The following is a 19,252-nucleotide window of genomic DNA, read 5'->3' as shown; positions in this document are numbered from 1 at the left end:
CCCTCTTATTTCACATTGTGTTGCCATAATCAATTTTCTCATGAGTCAGAATATTTCAGAAATCAAAATCACAACCTACTTCATCTTGTCCCACAACCTCAATTTACATGAGTTTAATTAGCCACTAATTTAATTTAAGCTGCTCCCCCTTCCCTTACATTTATATGAAGTGAGAAACAAAAACAAGGCAGAAGTATGGAGAGGAAATATTTGTAGTACTAAAGACCTAATAGTGAATTTGAATAAAGATATTTTAAATATCTGATTAAAAAGCCAAGGAGCACTTGCCTTATAAAACTGTCATTATCAGACCATTAGCTAGATTACAAACCAAACCCTATCTCATGCCTGGCCATTGCAGCTCTGGTATCCATTTAAAATAGGATCTTGCACTTGGTTTTGAGGATAATAAAATGTTAGGAAGGAAATACCAGGAAAAATAAAATCATCATCAGAAACTTTGGTTGCTGTAAGAGATTGAGGTCTCCAATAACTATGGGACATCTAACATCTAAAATCAAGCTTCTTAAAAAGTCATGAACTAACATAAGAATTTGTTCAAAAGATAGTTTAATAAGAGGCAGAATCTTCCCATGAATTCAGGGTGGTATAACAGGAGAGCGTTCCTTTTTCATCTTTATTTAAAACCATCAATAAAAAATTCCCACCAGTTTAAAACCAAATAGATTTCTGTGCTTAATAAGGACATATTTATACTGTTTCACAAAAGATAAATGCCATGCCTGACTTGTTTATGCTATTTTAATTCTAATAAGTCATCACTCTTGCTCTGGAATATATGACCTGAACTTCGTGACCCTGACAATTTGCTTAAAGCAGATCAAAATTCTAAATATTGTTTTAATGCTGCAGTATTTGAATAGATCTATATTTTTACTGGATGGCTTTGATTGTTGTAAAACAGGTAACAAACATGCAGCATAAATCTCCATTTGCTTGAGTTTAGAAATCACATTTTTGGACTTACAGTTCAGTCAATGCTGTTTATCCTTAAAAAATAAAGATTTAAAATCAAAATAGTTTGAACTTTGAACCTAAGGCCAACCAATGAAAATCACAGCAATGGATTAAACATGACTTTTCTAAATCAGTCATCATTTATGATTTATGAGACTATCTCAAAATATTGCTTTTTACCTCAGAATATTCTGATTTCTTAACCAGGCTGAAATAAGAACAAGATGTTTCCATGTTGAGATTTACATATCTCTGCACTCATGAGAGATATGTAAAAAGGTAGCTAAATTGTAAACTGGTATATATATATAAACAAAGGGATTGGTTTGCTGAACAGCGAAGACCCTTCCTGGACTTCCAGTCTTTGTCCCTGAATATGAATTGAAAGCTACTTAAAATATGCTTTGATGGATGGAAAAAAATTTAAGGGAAATTAAGGATAGTTCCCTTTTCTCAATAGTAAATGAAGACAAAATGCTATATAATCTTGCCTATATTTTTGTAAGTCATGCAGTGAAACCTTCTGAGAGAACATGAGTTATTTTTGGTTAATCTGTCTAGAAGATTATATCAGATCTCTTCTGGCAATCACTGAGATGACTTAGAATCACCATCCCACCATTAAGTTAAGGCACTTAATTAGTTGTGCCAACATATATTGCTTGTGAAGCTGGGATAATATTTCTGAACTTTCAGCATTCTATTATAACTGTTCACCATTGCTATGACTGTGCTTTTGATATAATTAGTGAATTAGATACTCTTAAGATTCATATTTACCCATGTTTTGGGACTAGTTTGACTATAGCAAAGAAGAATCTTTTTCTTTCTCTTCCTTTAAAGCAGGAATATGAGAACAATACACCATAAAGCAATGAACAGTATTTCCATGATCATGAAGACTCTCATAATAATACAAGATGCTCTAATACCATTAAGTGAGTAACAGTGTTAATAAGAAAATCACACTAATGGGATAATAAATAACAATATTAATGAGATAACAAACAGTTGATTTATACCTTGTCTGGTATTAAATACTTCTAAAAATTCAGTGAAAAGAGAACACTTGATTTCAATATCGTCAAACTGAGAAATGCTTTATATAAGGGGTTGAGGTATGAAGAGCTCTTTGAGCAAATGGGCTATGAACTAAATAATGGCTGCATGTATACTTTTTTGAGGTTTGATGTAATAACAATATTAATGAGAAAAGATACAAAAATGCATCAATAATTTATTGAAGGCAAGTCTTCCCACTATTTTAATCATTACATGCAAGATCCAGATACCCTATTTTAGGCATTTCTTATAATGATCAAAGCTGCCAAAGAATACTAGTCAAAAGGATAATTTGCTAAACCAAAAAGACAGATAATAGCAAATTTAAAAAGACAAAGAACTGTTCAAGTTGAAGAGGCCAGAATGAATCAGAATGGTTAGAAGAGCAGCAAGATAAGGAACACTAGGAAATGCAAAATAATGACCAGCTTATAGAATGACAGTTCCAATACAATGTCTCCAATTTAAGTGTGAAAGGGTACAGAATATTGGAGCAGATACAAGAATCAATAAATCCCAAAAGAAACAAAACAAACCAATCCAAAAAACTATAGATTAAGTAAGCTTAGTAAAATTTGGTCTGGTTTAGGCTTATCTGCATTGTGGGTAGCATTTTTCTCAAACCTACCTCTTGCCTTCCTACCGCAACAGTAGGTTTGGATTGTTGGCCTATGCAGGTAAGTATGATTTAGGCCTTTTCAAACAAAATACAAGTTGAAATAAAATAGCATTAAGAATGGGTGGCTTCATGAACTTTTCTGAAGAAAATTAATGTTCTTATATTTTAGAAAATTCAAGATCTGTTCTGTGGAAAAGGGAAAACATCCTTCCCTTTTGCTACCATATATGCAACTCAGTGTTAATTCAAACAATGTGCAATAGATATTAAGATCTAATTTTCTATTCTGAAGCTCTGAAGATATGCAGGAATTAATCAAGCAAATTCGAAGCAGAGAAGATACTTCTGAAGTGGAGGAAATTCAAGAGATGAAATTTTGGCGTCCTAGGAACACATACCAGAAGAAAAAAATGAAACTGTGTGGAAGTAGATAGTTTCATTTCCAAGCCAAAAGCTAATGTCTAATAAAATGCTCAAGAATCGCTGCATTGGAAAAGAGACTCAATCATCCCAGCAAAGGCCTTAGTGGTAAAATACTGCAGAGTGTATGATTGCTAACTTAGTGTTCTAAAAATCAGAGTTCATTTCACTAGGTTAACCATTCTATATCACTGAATAAAAATGTGTATGACACAAGATAGGGTTGCAGAGTTCTCCATATCTTCTAACTAAAATATCCCATCTTGTGCCATGCACAAAAACAGAGTACAAATCCCATTTAACTCTACATTTTAGCACACACTGTAGTAACCATTATATATAGAATTTCTATGCTTCTCTTTCAAGCTGCTAGTCAGGATTACAACATATTCTATGTAACAAAAAAGAGGTAGCACATTCAATTTTTTACCTCAACTTTGGAACCAGATAGCATCATATTATGTTGTTGTTGATGGAAATGAATCATTGGAAACCATTTCACAAAAAGAAAAACTTGCTGCTACCATGATGTTAAAATTGTTCCAAAGATGGCAAGGAAAAAATATTTTAGTGTGATGTGAGGATATGCATGTAGAGTAAATCTCAGTGCACTTTAAAGTCATCCCCCAATTGCCTCTCATGATACACAAGATATAACAAGAGCAAAAAGCCACAATTAGCATAATTCAAATAGTTTAACAATATATTCCAATGCCTATCTGCACCCTGATCCAGTCTCCATGCAGGATTTGTGAAGCTCAGCTCAAAATATTCAGCCCTGTTATGTTTTTAAAAATACACTATGAATGTTATGGCACTTGCTCATATACATATTGTTTTCCCTTCTCTTTGAGGAAACTGATGGCAGAATGAGAAAAAATAAATTTAATCATCCATGGTAATATTGCGGAAGAGGTAAGCCATAGACTCCCCATTGTGGATTCGACGGATAGCTTCAGAAAGGATCAAGCTGATATCCACAGTCTTTATCTTGGGACACTGCAGTTTTTGTACTTCGTGAGGAACTGTATTGGTGACTACAACCTATCAAAATATAGTAAAAGAAAAAAGCATCAGAAAACATGGTTGAAATATCTATTTAGAATCCATCCATGAAAAAAGATTGTCTAAGAAAAAAATCAGCTCTTTAAAATTATCATTGGGAAACAGATTATTTATGTACTGTATTTTTCAGAGCACAAGATGCTCCGAAGTATAAGATACACCTAGCTTTTGGGGAGAAAAACAAGGGGAAAAAAATCTGCCTCTGCCTCCAAGCAATTTGCCTCTTTGCAACAAACAGCAAACAGTACAGAGATATACACTGTTGTGGTGTTACATTTCAGATTATACATGTACAGATGCTGTTAAAATTGATGTGGCTTTCTGGAAGTATGGTTATTCTCTGCTATTTAAAAGAAGATACAATAGCACTGGGCCTCTTCAGATCAAGCATTTATTTTAAAAAGCTTCTTCATTTTGCTAAGTTGTATAGAACAATAATAAAGCAGTCTTTAAAAAATAAATCTGATAATTTGAACGTTCTATAGGCATTTATAGTTATTGACTTACCTCCTTGCAAGCAAAAAGCAAACAGCCTGATTAGCACAAGAAAAAAAATACCTGCCTCTGCCTCCCAGCAATTTGCCTCCTGCAGCAAACAGTAAGTTTCACTTTCAATGTCAGCAGGGGCCTCCTGATCATCAGCTGTTTCAGGCTGCAGGGATTGCAATAGCCTATTGCTGCCTCTGCAAGTCCCATTTTCCCCGTTTGCTGCAAGGAGGTAAATTGCTGGGAGGCAGAGGCCAAAGGGTGGGGCCTGGTGGGTAGGTGGGGCTACATTCAGTGTATAAGATGCACCCAAATTTTCACTCTCTTTTAGGGGGGGAAGGTGTGTCTTATACTCCGAAAAAATACTGTGTGTGAGATTTCATCAGACAAGAAGGAATTATAGCTAGATTTGAGATTAAAGTATTGGTGATGTCCCTTGCCACAGTTTGAAATGCAGTTAACAGAATTACAGTATGTCCTAGAAAATTAAAAATGAATTTGTTTTGGATATAGTAAGAGAAAGTTAATCTATCCGTTGCATCACCAGTTGTTACTGGTGCAAACAGAAGGGTAAAATACAGGTAGTCCTCGCCTCGACTTATAACAGTTCACTTAGTGACCGTTCAAAGTTTAACATCACTAAAAAAGTGAGTTATGACCATGTTCACATCTATGACCATTGCAGCATCCTCATGGTCATGTGATTTACATTTGGATACTTGACAACTGACTTATATTTAATACAATTGTAGTGTCTCGAGGTCATGTGATCACCTTTTGTAACCTTCTGACAAACAAAGTCAATTCACTTAACTGTGTTACTAATTTAACAGCTGCAGTGATTCACTTAACAAATGTGGCAAGAAAAGTCATAAAATGGGGTAAAACTCACTTAACAACAGAAATGTTGGGCTCAATTGTGATCATAAGTTGAGGACTATCTGTATAGGGTCTATAAGTCAAGAATTTGATATGGCATCCTCCTCATAGACATGATAGTCCTTAAATCACCATGCACTGAAATAAAGAGTAAAATAGATCTGGAAGGATTTGGTGCATATTTATATATGATGTGGTTTATGAAATGACTTAAAAAAAACCTTCAATATGTATTTCCTTGAAAAGGGAACAAATTTCTCTGACCTAAGAGTGGTAATTATAGGCCCCTCTGCTTGACTGGTGGCACCTTAGTATAGCGGCATGGTACTCTTTATTTTCACAGGGCTAACATTGTCTCTCAACTCTATAATTGTCTACAACATCTGACATGTAGCTTTGTGTGTAGATTAAGTTGGTAGACACAATGCACCACTATACACCCTCTGTATTGCTCTGTTATATTTCCTTCTTGAAGAAATGCTGCCACTGGCAACCGCTTCCTCTCCTCCTACACCATTAATTCAGAAAAACAACTAGGAAGCACAACTTTTCTTTAGATGAGGAAAATTATACACAGATCAGAAAGAACAGATTATTTGGACAGGAAGACATCAAAACAGAGCCCTTTGTTTCCATAGTCTGGAAACATTCAGCACTGAAGTATGGCTATTATGGAGAACAAACCGTGTTGAAAAGGAGAAAAGCAAGGACCTTAAGGCACAAAAAAGACACATCTTTTAAAAGAAAAAATAAACCTCAGGAGGTCTCCTGTCTGAACATTTTGTTTTCAACTATTACTTTTTCTGAAATGACAGACTAATGACACTTAGTTTCCAAATTCAACTTATCCTTTTATCCCAAGAAAGCCTGCTCTCTGCCACAGGTTATTTACTATAAAAAGGGCAGAATGAAGTGAATGCAAGTAGAAACTGCTAGAATTTATCTTTGGGCTCTGTATACACACAGTAGCAGTGTCCTCTATGCACTGATATCTGCTAATAACTATGGGATATTTAAAAACCAGAATTCTTTAGATAAGAGGCTCAAAACAAAGCTGAAAACAACACTTTCCCTAGAACTGCTAGCAAGATAAAGTAGCTACATGTACATACACCTACAGGCAGAGACAATTGGGAATAGTTGAACTGAACTTGAAGTAGTTGGATGAAAAGGCTTTATCTCTTTCAAATGCTTTGCATGGACTTACTGTGTGTTATATATACATATATTCATGCACATAGTCAATTAGATCCCCCCCCCCCCGGCAATAAAATATGTCCTTTTATTTTAGGGAAGGATTTTTGGTTCTAGTTCTGCTTTGTGTTCTTTGTTTTGGGTAAAAAAGACATTCAAATTATTAGTCCATTGCCTACAGAAACTTGCCTCATCAATTGAGGACTCTTCAATTAGACGTGGGGCATCAGCAGACAAGAGACCATGAGTGGCCATGATAAAGATCTTGTAAGCACCACGCTCTTTCAGGATTTCTGCAGCTGCCACAAAACTTTCAACATCGTCAATTATGTCATCCTGAGAAGAAAAGCATATCCCAGTTAAATTCTGGGAAAAGGATAAAAAAGCTATGCTCTTGCCTCAAATGCTTTAGCACTAATGTAAATTCAAAGAGATCTGAAGAATTAAAAGTATTTGCCTAATGTTAATCCATCCATTTTTTTCATCCACAAACATTTTAACAAGTATTTTCTAGCAGCACAATATAGATTGCATTTTAAGATGTAATATCTTTTCCCCAAAAATATCTGAAAGTCTGTTTAAAAAACAAACAGATAATCTTCAAAAAATTAAATTTAATTTTGACTGCATTGTTAGTGATCTCTATCACAAAATACACTACCCTGATTCACAAGATTCACAAAATAGCTGCCTTGATTTAGAAATACACTATGTTCCAGAGACCACCTGGAATTTCTGTAATATCTTTGGAAAAGGTCACGTTTATGGTGCCTTCATACTGTGAGAAATTTTTACACAGGTTCTGTCAACTGACATATCTAGTGTCAGGAAGCCAGATTTAGCTACAATACCACTGAATTTAATAACATAATGAAACAACATACCAAGTTTGTATAATTAAAATAGATATTAGACACTATCCTGCTGAAACTTGCTACAGTAATATAGAATATTATATAATCTTAGTAAGACATAAGGTCAAATCTATCAGTCATTCCCACAGAATAGGAAAATTATATACTGATAACCCTTCAGAATTGTGTTTTGTTTGCACATTTATCAAAACATACAGATTTCAGAAACCAATACTATGTCCTATTACAAACAGGATCATGTGGATGATGTAGAACATCTGTCTTTAATTAAGCACAGCAAAAGTGGAAAGGGATATTGCATGACTGCTTAAAAAGTGTCAGCATAATCAATATTGGCTTTGAGCCCAGAACTAAAATCCAAGCTATATTCAGATATAAATAATTAAGCAGAGTTCAAACTGAAGATATTCACATTCGCTCTCTCGCCTTTTCATTCCTTACCACAATTATGGCAATTCTACCTCCAACATCTCCAACTACTGTTATGGGTGGTTTCTCTTTGGCCATCATCACTATAGGAGGGAAACAAACCCAGAACCATAGATTTAGTGTACAGTATGGATACATGTTCTTGCTTTGTAAATTAATGCATAGCATAGTGTTTTACTGTAGTCTTCATTCTGCATGACTAAAGAGATATCTTTAATTATTTCCTTATTGGCTACCATTGGAATATAACCAATTAAAGATATCTCTTTAATTGGACTGTAACCAATACAGAACCAATTACTGTATATGTGAATTAATATGCATACATATGTAGATAATATATTACAAGCTCCCTACATGAGATAAATATCTTTCTATTTCAAACCCAAATGACCTGAGCATTAGTTTGCCTATCTGCCGTTTTAAAAAATTACAACCAAAGGCTGAAATGAAACAGTTGGAATCAACCAGACTTGGGATCACTGCTAAATGTTAAAAAAATCAGACAAAATAATCCAGACATATAGTGAAGTAGCTGATATTGTACCATTCCAAATGTGATTTCATTCAATATTATTATTACTGTAGGAGGCAGTTATGCAGGCAGATTAATTCTGCGTCAGTGGATACTTAGAAGGTCCACCATGCCCATTTGTGGTGATAACCTTCAATATAGATTTTAATTACAAATGAACCCAAATGCAAACTAGCTTCCATTAAATTAGCATTTCTGTTTACAATAAACAGATGGCTACCTACTACCTAAAAACAATAATTTGCTAAACAGAAATTTACTAATGTTTTACTGTCAAATGCTGCTTCATTCATAATCTTCCAACACCAATAGAAGCAAATAATTTTCTGTTAAATTTCAGCTGATTATACTGCAATTCAAATCATAATGCTAGCAGTAGTAATTATACACATTACTTTACCTATTGTAATATGTACTATAAAAATGGGATACAACTTAAAAGTGCAAACCTACTCAATGTTTAGAAATATTATGTTTTATTTTTACATGCTCACTGATTTTATAAAGGATTCCACTGTAGATATTTTTCCAGGCATAAACCAAAAAGAAGCAATAAATGTTATTAGAATCTTACTTCTCAATATGCTATTTCTATACTTGGATAGGTTTAATCATACAAGCCCTCACTTTCAACATGAAGAAATGCAGCGTAAATACAGATAAATTCTATACTTGACAACTTGACTGTTTAGCCAAATATAACAGATTTCAGATTGTCCCCTGATGTATAATTCTAAAGAGAAAAATACAATTTGACAATGTGAATTGAGTTTGACAAGCTACTGTGTACAAAAATAGAAAAATGTAACAACATACAGGGTAGCTCCAGGCCAGTGCACAATGTAGTATTTTTTACTGTTGGAGGAGAGTGCCGTCCATCATCCATGTCTTGCTCTGTGCACTGAGCCTCTCCATGGATAACTGCCAGGCCTAACCGCAGTCGCTCAGCATAAGACTGGGCCCTGTGTAAGTAGGAACCAAGTATTAATCAAGGCAAGACTTTCTCTCTGAGAAGCTTTAAAGATATATTCACTTTTTCAAACAAGATGAAGCTACACGCTGTTTCATCAATTATTAATGAAAAGAAAAATTATGCTTCCTTTCAGCAAAATAGTATAGATGCTTTTGGCCCTTTGATCCTCACCTCCCCCATAAGCATATTTTTTTCTATTAAGTATATATTATTTGACAAATGCTTTTTAAGCACAAGGCCTTCCAAAGTCACAATCATCCACCAAAGCTCTTTTAAGCATTCATGGATGCACGAAAAGTGTTTTCATTTGTGAAAAATGGGGAGGGGGGGAGCTATTACTTAGCCTACTGACTTATGCATAAAAGATAATCTAAGCTTTTAATTTGGTGACCTTAATTAAAAATTTCTACCCTGAAGAGATTCAGTGCATATATCCATTTAATTCCACGTATTAGAGATCCATTTTGAGGGGCATTATGGTATTTTTCAGAGTATAAGATGCACCTTTTTCCCTCAAAAAAGAGGCTGAAAATCTGGGTGCATCTTATTCACTGAATATAGCATTTTTTGCCTCCTGAAACCCCGCCCCTTCACCAAAATGGCCTTGCATAGCCTTTAGGAGGCTTTCAGAATGCTCCTGGGGGCTAGGGAGGGCAGAAATTTTGCCCCTCCCCCCCAGCCTCCAGGAGCACTCTATAAACCTCCTAAAGGCTATGCATGCCCTTTTTTGAAGAAAAACGGGCCATTTTTGAGAGGTCTGCGGAGTGCAAAAACTTTTTAAAAAAATTTGCCTCTTCAAAATCTTGGTGCGTCATATACTCCGGTGGGTTTTATACTCCGAAAAATATGGTATTTGGAGAATGATGCCCTAAAAGTTGGAAGTCACCAATAGTTATTGGCATACAAGATCCAATTTCTATGGTTGTGCATAAACTCAAATCTAAAGAGAAAATATAATTTGACAATGTGAGTGGATAAGCACATGGTGAGTCTCAGGAATTCTGTACTAGCATCTTCTTCAGAGATTGTACAAAATGTTCTGAACCATTTGGTCACTGAATTTTGATCTCTGTACAATTCTACTAGGTAGAATTTTGCAGATAGGAATTTTTGTAATATAGGTATTCTCTGCTTAACTATCTGTCATTTAGTGGCCATTTGAAGTTATGACAGATCCCCACAACCCAGTCCCGGAGTTCCAATGGCTGCACATGTCTCTGTGGACATGTGATCGCATTTGGGGCGCTTGGCAACACTCACATTTATGACTGTTTGCAGGGTCCCATGTCACATGACCACAATTTTCAATGGTTTCTGGCAGTTACTTCCAGTTTCAACAAAAAATGCTCTTTGGGTAATATGGATGCATTTATCAACCAATGCATTTGATTAACAACTGTTGCAAAATAGGTCATAAAATTGGATATGGCTACATGGTGACCTACTTAATGACCATTGTGACTTGCAATCATAATCCTGGGCTCAATTACACTTATAAGTCAAGGACTACCCTATTCATATCTAAATAAATACCTCTTAGCAGCATCAGGACTCTTTGCTACTATAACTGCATTCCTATAATCAGGAATCTAAAAAGAATGGAGAAAAGGTTTTGATTTTGAAGCAGTTTGGTTCTGAAAGTAATTCTTTTTACAAGTAATTATTTGTTATTATGTGACTGGGGGAAAATCATTTAAGGACTACCATACTTGGTAACTTTTAAATAAATGGTGAATCCATTACTATAAAGTAATTACACTTCCTTTTTATTTAATTGTGTGAGGAATTACCCATTATGAGAACATGAGGCTAGCTTGTCTGAGAATGTGAGGCCAGGATGAAGATGCCATCATGTTAATATGAAGCAGGCATGTACACAAAGAGGACAGGAACCAGGAATCTTGTCAAAAAGATTTCTTCATGAGGTAATTAAGACCAAACCAAATTAAGGATCAGAGAAGAAATGATAATGCTCAGTCACCTGAACTCTGAGATGGCGAGCAAATAAATTTAATTCACATATACATACATCTATATATCTATACATATCAGCAGACAGACAAGGGAAATTGGGGGTTTAACATACAGATTCCCCCATCCCACTGAGCGTTACCATACTTTCTTGTAAATCAACAAAACGAGCTTTTGGATTCTGAAGCCTGCCCACTCTTTGAATCATTGTGGACTCAGACATGGCAGTTTCAGTCTATCTAGCTATTGCCTGGCAGCCTAATTGAGAAGGATGCTGGTAATGGGGATGAATGTGCGTGTCAGAAACTGCAGGTTTAATCATTAGGTCTCCATTTATTCCACCGGAACTTGACATGCCTCAGTGTTTGGTTGAAAATGATTTCAGTGTGTTCCTAATTATTTCCTGGCTGTTCAATGGAGGTGTGTGTCTCATATGCTCGAGTCATAGCTGTCTGGAAAACCCAGGTATAAAACTTGGGTAATTGCAAAATCTGCATGTCTCGATAGGATGCATGTGTGAATGACCATAACTTAAATTTGGTACTCAGCACTCACAAAGTTCTTTTTTTTCATTATCTGTACTGAGAGATAATATAGATATGAAAACATCATCTTCTAATAGAACAAAAGTTCTATTAAGAGATAAAAATCAATTTATACCTCTTCCTGTATATACTGAAGCAAGAAAGGTGATGCTCTCAAGTTATCAACAGGAAAGCTAAAAAAACCCTGTATTTCTTTCTGATGAAGATCCATAGTGATGATGTGGCTTAAACCTAAAAACCAAACATATAAAATATTATATATACAACTTCCAACAATTACAGAGGGATATACAATTATTTAAGCTGGAATTAACTAAGATGTTTACTATCAGGATAGACTTAAATCACAAAGCAGGAAATCTCATTTTAAAGTTTAAAATCACATTTAGTTATTGAAGAAAGATTCTGTCATTATAATGTGCATTCCTGATGCCTGTTATAACCTGAATACACATTCTTCAGTGTTTCAGGAAAGATTCATACTCTAAAACCCAAACAAAGGATATTTAATCAAAAAAATTTCAGATTAAAAGAAAGTGTTATAATGATTTTAGCACCAAAGAAGTTGATTAACATTGAAGTCATTAAGAAATGAACTAGCTCCAGTTCAATTATTTGTGGTTACAGGTAGTCCTCAACTTACAACCACAAATGAGTCCAAAGCTTATGTTGCTAAGTGAGTTTTGCCCCATTTTATGACCTTTCTTTCCAAATTGTTAAAAGAATCATGGCAGTGTTAAGTTAGTAACAAGGTTGTTAAATGAATCTAGATTCCCGTTTGACTTTTCTTATCAGAAGTTTACAAAATGTGATCACATGACCCCAGGATACTGCAACCATCATAGAAATGAGTCAGTCGACAAGTGTCTAAATTTTGATCACATGACCATGGAATGCGCAATAGTTTTGTAAAAAACAGCCATAAGTCACTTTTTTCAGTTAACTTGAAATGGTCACTAAATGAGCTGTTGTAAGTCGAGGACTACTTCTATTTGGAGGATATTTTTCTTATGATATACTAACAGAATGACCACCCTTAGCCTTTTCCATTATTGATAAAAAAGGAACAGCTGAATTGTTTGCATTTTGTGTCCCTTTCTTTTTTACACACAAATATTGGAAATATCACAGCAGGGCATAAACAAGGAAGGAAAAATTAGAGACTTCTGTAAGATATTTTTAACACAAAGATGTCATACACTACACACACGCACAGAATAAATTACAGAATATTGGAATCTATGATAGAAACTTCTAATCCTTGTTTACTAGTGAGTTCATTACTATGGAGTCTCTTTCAAAAATCAGTATGAGTAATTGTAAACATGTTGTCTTTTAAATAATAGTTCTATAGCTTTTCTGCAGAAAACTATTCTTATAGTAAAAAGCAAAACTCTACAAAATCAGTTATTCTTGTCATCATCTTTGGGGACAAACATCGCTTATATGAACTGCGAGAATTAAAACCAATGTTGCCTCTAATCAGCCCATTTACCTGCTTTAGCCAACATAGAAGCAAGGAGTTTACAGACTATTGAGCCTCTCTTCCTCATTTTGCTTTGTTTACTATAAGGGAAGTAGGGAATTACACCTGTGATGGTTTTGGCACAGGATGTTTTCAGTGCATAAACCATAATCAACAGTTCCATTACTGCAGTGTTCACATCTCTGAAAAGGTAGAAAATACAAATTGGTTATCTCTGTGTCCATAATCCTACAATATTTGATATTTTGTCAACACTATATCATGGTTTGTCAAATAGTCCATACATAAAATTAAGGCACAGATTACAAATCGCAATAGCTGTGGTCACATATGGTGTCAATCTGAAATAAATTTAGGTTTATATTTTTATTATATATTTTAATAAAAATATTAAAATTAAAAAATAAACCTTTATCCCTAGGTTATTATTTAGTGTGCTGTGTGAATTCAGCTACGCTTTAAAAAAAATCATTTAATAACATCACAACAAACTAGTCAGCTTTTTTATCTTCTCTTGACATTTTCCCAACTATGTACTGTATAGAAAAATCTGGGATTCTGTAGAAACCTAACAGAAATTTCTGTACATAAAAATGAGTACAGTAGATAAGCAGTTTTGAAAAATAGTTTGTAAATCATTAACAAACTTTTGCAATGCATATCCAGGCAAAATTTAAGACCATGTTCTAAGACATAACATTTTGTATACAATTAATTAAATTATATACTTAATTTGTAAATAGTATATTTGAACTAAGAGGACATCCCAGAACACAGGTAGACCATTTAGTACTAATAGGCACCAATGTGCTCCTGAACATGTCCTCTTTGCTCCCTCAATACAACTGGTTTTAATTTCTTTTAAAGTTACTTGTGGTTTTTAAAAGTGACATTGACCAAGGCCAGACTAAGCTGTCTTAGCCCACAATGATGATGAATTTAATTAGCATAATTATTAACATTGCAGTAATCATTCGCAGCAAACTGTAGTGGGGTTGGGAGAAAAATATTTGCATGTGTTGATTTGTTAGGAAATTTCATACAGAACCAGTACACTCAACGGGCAGTTCATTTATCCAAGAAAATTCATTTTAACCTTCACAGTTGAAGGACAATGTACAAAACTCTCACCTGGGAATTGTCTGAATGATAAATACATCTTGTCCTCGGACTGACTCTTTTATTTCAACTCTTGTTTCTGCAGAGAAACATAGATAATTAAACAAACTTTGCAGGACTGTCTAACTTATCCTTAAAACTACTAATAGCAGCACTGAAATACAAGGGTTGGATAGGGTTAAAAAAGAATCCATTAGAAACCTATCCTAATCTAATGAAAATAAAACATATCCTACAGAAATGAATAGCGTTTAAATCTTAAAAAGAAATCCGTTATTATATATTAACTTTAAGGACAGAAATTTTTACGCCACAAATATTTGTTGATGTGAATAAATTCTGTTCCCTTTGCCAAGCCATTTCTGTCTATCCTTAGCTCTAGCTATTCTCTACCTCTTTCTAGCTGTTTGGAAAGTTGTACTATAGATTCCCCTTCTGAAAACCAACAGGTGTACAGTTAACGGGTTGAACAAAATTAAGGAAAGCCAGATTCAAATCCACTCTTAGCAATGGATGAGTCTCTGTCTACCTCAAATGGCTGTTGCAGAGAAAAGGAATGGAAGCCTAGAATGCTGAGCATATCATTTTGAGCTCCTGATGATTCTAATGCAGTTAAATAATAGTAATAAATAAATCCTCATTTAAAGGACTTTTGAACAGAAGATTTATCACATTCATAATTCTTCTGACAAGACTTCCCATTATAGCAGGAAGAGAAATATATAATTTATCGAGCAGCTTCTCAAAGCAAACCTACACACATTAGTTAGACTACATATACACCATTACCTCCAGGTGCAATGATGAAAAGTTTTCATTGTTTTTAAAATTCCTACATAGATCTCTTCTCAATTTATCAACTTTTATACACAAGTCGCATCATCATATAGTTGTCATGCTTCTGCAGCTGATCACAAGACCAAGAAAACATGCAGCTGTAAAGATGGGTGCTGGGTGCACATTCCAAATCACACTTTGCCCATCAAATCCAGAGCTCTGCACAGCCCCAATGTCAAGACACCTTCCACTCAAAAATTCTGATGCAGCTAGATCAAGTCTGAAATATTGATAGTAGATACAGGAAGACCTTGCTCTGTTTACCAATTGTTGAAAGTTATGTCTTTGCTGAAAAAATTATGTGACTGTTCCTCACATTTATGACCTTTTCAATGTCCCTGCGTTCAAAGGATCACCATTTGCATGCTACACAGCTAACTTCCAATATGCAGAAGCTGACAATAAAATCGCAAGTTACAATCACTTGATGTCTTGCTTAATGATGGTGGGTTATTAATTGTTTTAATGTATTATTATTATTATTATATTATTATTATACAATTGTATCACAGCGGCCAGTTGTTTCGCCGGATTTGGCATTGGTTACTAGTCGGGCCCCACCCAGGGGCCTAGGACATCGTAACGTATTTTCGTAATATGCGTGCAGATCCAAGCAGTGCGGCTTTTTGCATTTGACTGATGGTGATTTTGTCAACTTTTAACTGTTTTAAATATAATTCCAGTGCTTTTGGTATAGCACCCAGTGTGCCAATTACCACTGGAATTATCACTGCTGGTTTGTGCCATAGTCGTTGAATTTCGATTTTTAAGTCCTGGTATCTTGCGATTTTCTCATGTTCCTTCTCGGCGACCCTGCTATCACCTGGTATTGCGATGTCTATGATTGTGGCCTTATTTTTCTCAACCAGTGTGATGTCTGGTGTATTATGCGCCAGTATTTTGTCGGTTTGTATACGGAAATCCCACAAGATCTTGACCATCTGATTATTATTATTATTATTATTATTAATATTATTAATATTATTATTATTGTAGACTAGATTGGTCTGGTCAAGTAGTTTTTCTTTTTGTGAGTTTCTAAATGCAACAAAGAATGATCAGCTTGCATATGCTGTGGCTTTTTAAATTGTTTATCTGAATTTATTTAAGCTTGTATCTCACATATTTTTATTCTGCTAACATACCTCCATTGGTTTCTTGGTATACCACAGATTTTCCAAGTTCAGCACCAAGGCGCCTGAAAGAGAAGTATTTTCAAGATTTAGATTCTGCACAATAGCTTTAATATGAAACTGTTCATTGTGCAATCATTAGAATAGAAGAGCTCACCTATCTACAAAAGTCACACTTTAATTATACTCTATGAACATTAGAAATACAAATCTGAATGAAATTCTGAGCAAGCCTCATAAGTTTAAGTGCCTTGTTCATGCCAAATTTCAAAAGAGAGTTAAGTCAGTAAAATGTAAAATTATTGATTTACAGGCTAGGATCAAAAAGTAAAGAAACGGACTAATTTCTGTGGTTACCAAAAGCTGATCCTGAGATACAGGAATCTTATTATTGCCTATTTTTTTGAGTAAGAGATTCCTGTGGCTGTTTGTGCACCAAACACTTTTAGTTAGACAAAACGTATAAATTACCTTTCCAATGATTTTTTTTGTTTTCCTCTTCACCAAAATAAATATTTAATAGCAAAGTAAGAGGAAATAAATCTAGGATAATTCTTTATGAAAATATTAGCATAAAATGCCCTTATTAGAGGGAAATATTGCTGAGGTTGTAATATTTGAAGAACAGAATGTCATATTTAGAGAGAAAAATGGTATATGGTAGTTTTGTTCTGCTTTTTAATTGCAACATTATACAGTATACATTTTAAGTCTTCTTTCATTTTATTCAAAAAAATTCATACAATTAAGGAACTAGGAACTAGCAATCTACTCTAACATCATTAATGTAGAAAGCATACAGAGTAGAGAAGCAGCTTGCACTGTGCAAAATACAGTAAGTTCTATTGGATATAATTTAGGTCTTCCTATTCTTTTTATTGGATGGGGCTTTCCTTCTTATGATCAGTAATATTTTGAGATGATTAATCACAAGTTAAATTTACAGCATTTGAGGTTAGAGTAACTTGAATATTGAGAAGCCATGTTTAGTAAAAGGCAAAATATAGAACTAGCAGTAAAGAGAGATGGCTTATATACAAACATTTTTTATTATTACTAATACTAAAATATTAATTTTATTCTGATGTTTTATTAAGAATATTTCAAGGGTTAACAATATTACAGCAAAATGAATATATTGTCAGTGTCAGTGATACATATAAAGAGTTTTTTGGATGAGGTAGGTCTGATATTTTTCATGAAAGGAATAATCTTTCAAGGGCATGTAATATAACTTTTGGTGAAGTTGCCTATCCAGCTGTTTAGGAAACTGACTGAAGATCAGCTAATGCTAGCAAGTTTCTTCACTAGTTGATTGCAGCAACATTGCCTCCTCTGACAATCTTACTAGTCAAACTTGGGCTGCTAATTTATGAAGTTAACCAACCCAAACCCACTCAATAGGGTAGACTTTGTATAAATATATATAGGAGAGCATCAAGTTCCTTACAATATTAAAAGGGTTACCTTTATAGAGTTCAGGTCATCTTAAATGAGACAATGAAGAGTTATCAGAACAAATGAGGTGGTACAACAAGAACTCACATATTAACCTCCCTCTCTACAAGGAATAAATTAAAGAAGTAAGCCCCACTGAATGAAACTGACAACCAGATCATAAAAAACAACTATAGGAGATAGTTCAGAACTGTAGATATAAAGAAAAATTGAACAGAAAAATTCAGAATGAGTAAAGGCTAGTAAGGTATTAGATATGAAGAAAAGGTTTTCCAGCATTATTACTTATTAAATATCTACTCAATGCTGTTTTAACAAATTTTGATAGACAATGTATGAGAGAGACAAAAACCTTGAAACAATATATGAAATCAATCCTGGTATCTACTTATTTCCAATCTCAAAAAATAATAATGTATATGCAAAATTTTAAACTTGCATATAAGAAAATAAGGCTTCAAATATATGGCACAACTGTGAATATTGAATGTAAATGTCAATATTAAAAAATAATAAGTATATCATAGGCTTTTCTAATGCAGTTTTATATACCAAAGTTGCATCAAAAAGCATGCTCTCAACAGAAGGCAGCTCAAGTAGGCTGAAACTAACAATATCAATGCTCCACCTTCTCATCTATGCGATGTTAACGGAAAGTCAACAAGATTATTCCATTAATAGCTTTCAAATTAACCATCATGTTGTCGACTAATATTTAATCAGTAAAAACTGGGGCCTACAGAATGTTTATCAGTAAGGCACTCAGCTTTGACTCTTGAGAGCAGAGCAAAATTTTGCTTCTAATCTTGTAAAACCTCAGATACACTAAAAAGAAATGCCGTCTCTTCTAGCTCCATGGCACCTTAAAATTAATATCATTATTACCCAATACAAATTTTGGTTGGCTGTCAAAATCAGCCACTGAACCATTGGGTGGGCTATGCAAAGGCCAATTATCAATAGTACAACCTAAATATAGTAAACTACACAAAGAAAAAAAGCAGTTAAGCAATATATTTAAATTGCCCAGCAATAATATAAAAATACTACATTGATTAACATATAGACGTAACAGTTTTATTTTTCAGCTGTATGAATGGAGCTAAAACGTGCACATAAATATATGAATGCTTACTGTCTATTAAAGTCCAATCTAAAACATTTAAAATACCAGCTGCAATTTAATAA

General features: G+C 34.2%; 1 protein-coding gene across 3 annotated transcripts in view; it reads right to left on the bottom strand.

Annotated features, from left to right (window-relative positions):
• Nucleotides 1-552: 552 nt before the first annotated feature.
• Nucleotides 553-19,252, bottom strand: part of PRPSAP1 (phosphoribosyl pyrophosphate synthetase associated protein 1) — a 20,499-nt gene continuing 1,799 nt past the window's right edge. For all 3 annotated transcript variants that reach the window (XM_014064084.2, XM_014064082.2, XM_014064085.2), the window contains 9 exons: nt 16,619-16,671; nt 14,649-14,715; nt 13,527-13,699; nt 12,147-12,262; nt 11,049-11,104; nt 9,359-9,504; nt 8,020-8,090; nt 6,893-7,039; nt 553-4,123 (listed from right to left, as the gene is read on the bottom strand). In XM_014064084.2, coding sequence (XP_013919559.1) covers nt 3,965-4,123; nt 6,893-7,039; nt 8,020-8,090; nt 9,359-9,504; nt 11,049-11,104; nt 12,147-12,262; nt 13,527-13,699; nt 14,649-14,715; nt 16,619-16,671 — 988 coding nt within the window. In that variant the 3' untranslated portion in view covers nt 553-3,964. The remainder of the gene's footprint in view (nt 4,124-6,892; nt 7,040-8,019; nt 8,091-9,358; nt 9,505-11,048; nt 11,105-12,146; nt 12,263-13,526; nt 13,700-14,648; nt 14,716-16,618; nt 16,672-19,252) is intronic.

This window comes from Thamnophis sirtalis, unplaced genomic scaffold, assembly GCF_051295495.1.
Source record: "Thamnophis sirtalis isolate CommonGarterSnake01/CBP01778 unplaced genomic scaffold, rThaSir2_p1.2 scaffold_3, whole genome shotgun sequence".
Lineage (NCBI taxonomy): Eukaryota > Metazoa > Chordata > Lepidosauria > Squamata > Natricidae > Thamnophis > Thamnophis sirtalis.
The sequence above is the reverse complement of the archived record's forward strand: the minus strand, read 5'-3'. Positions and strand labels throughout refer to the sequence as shown.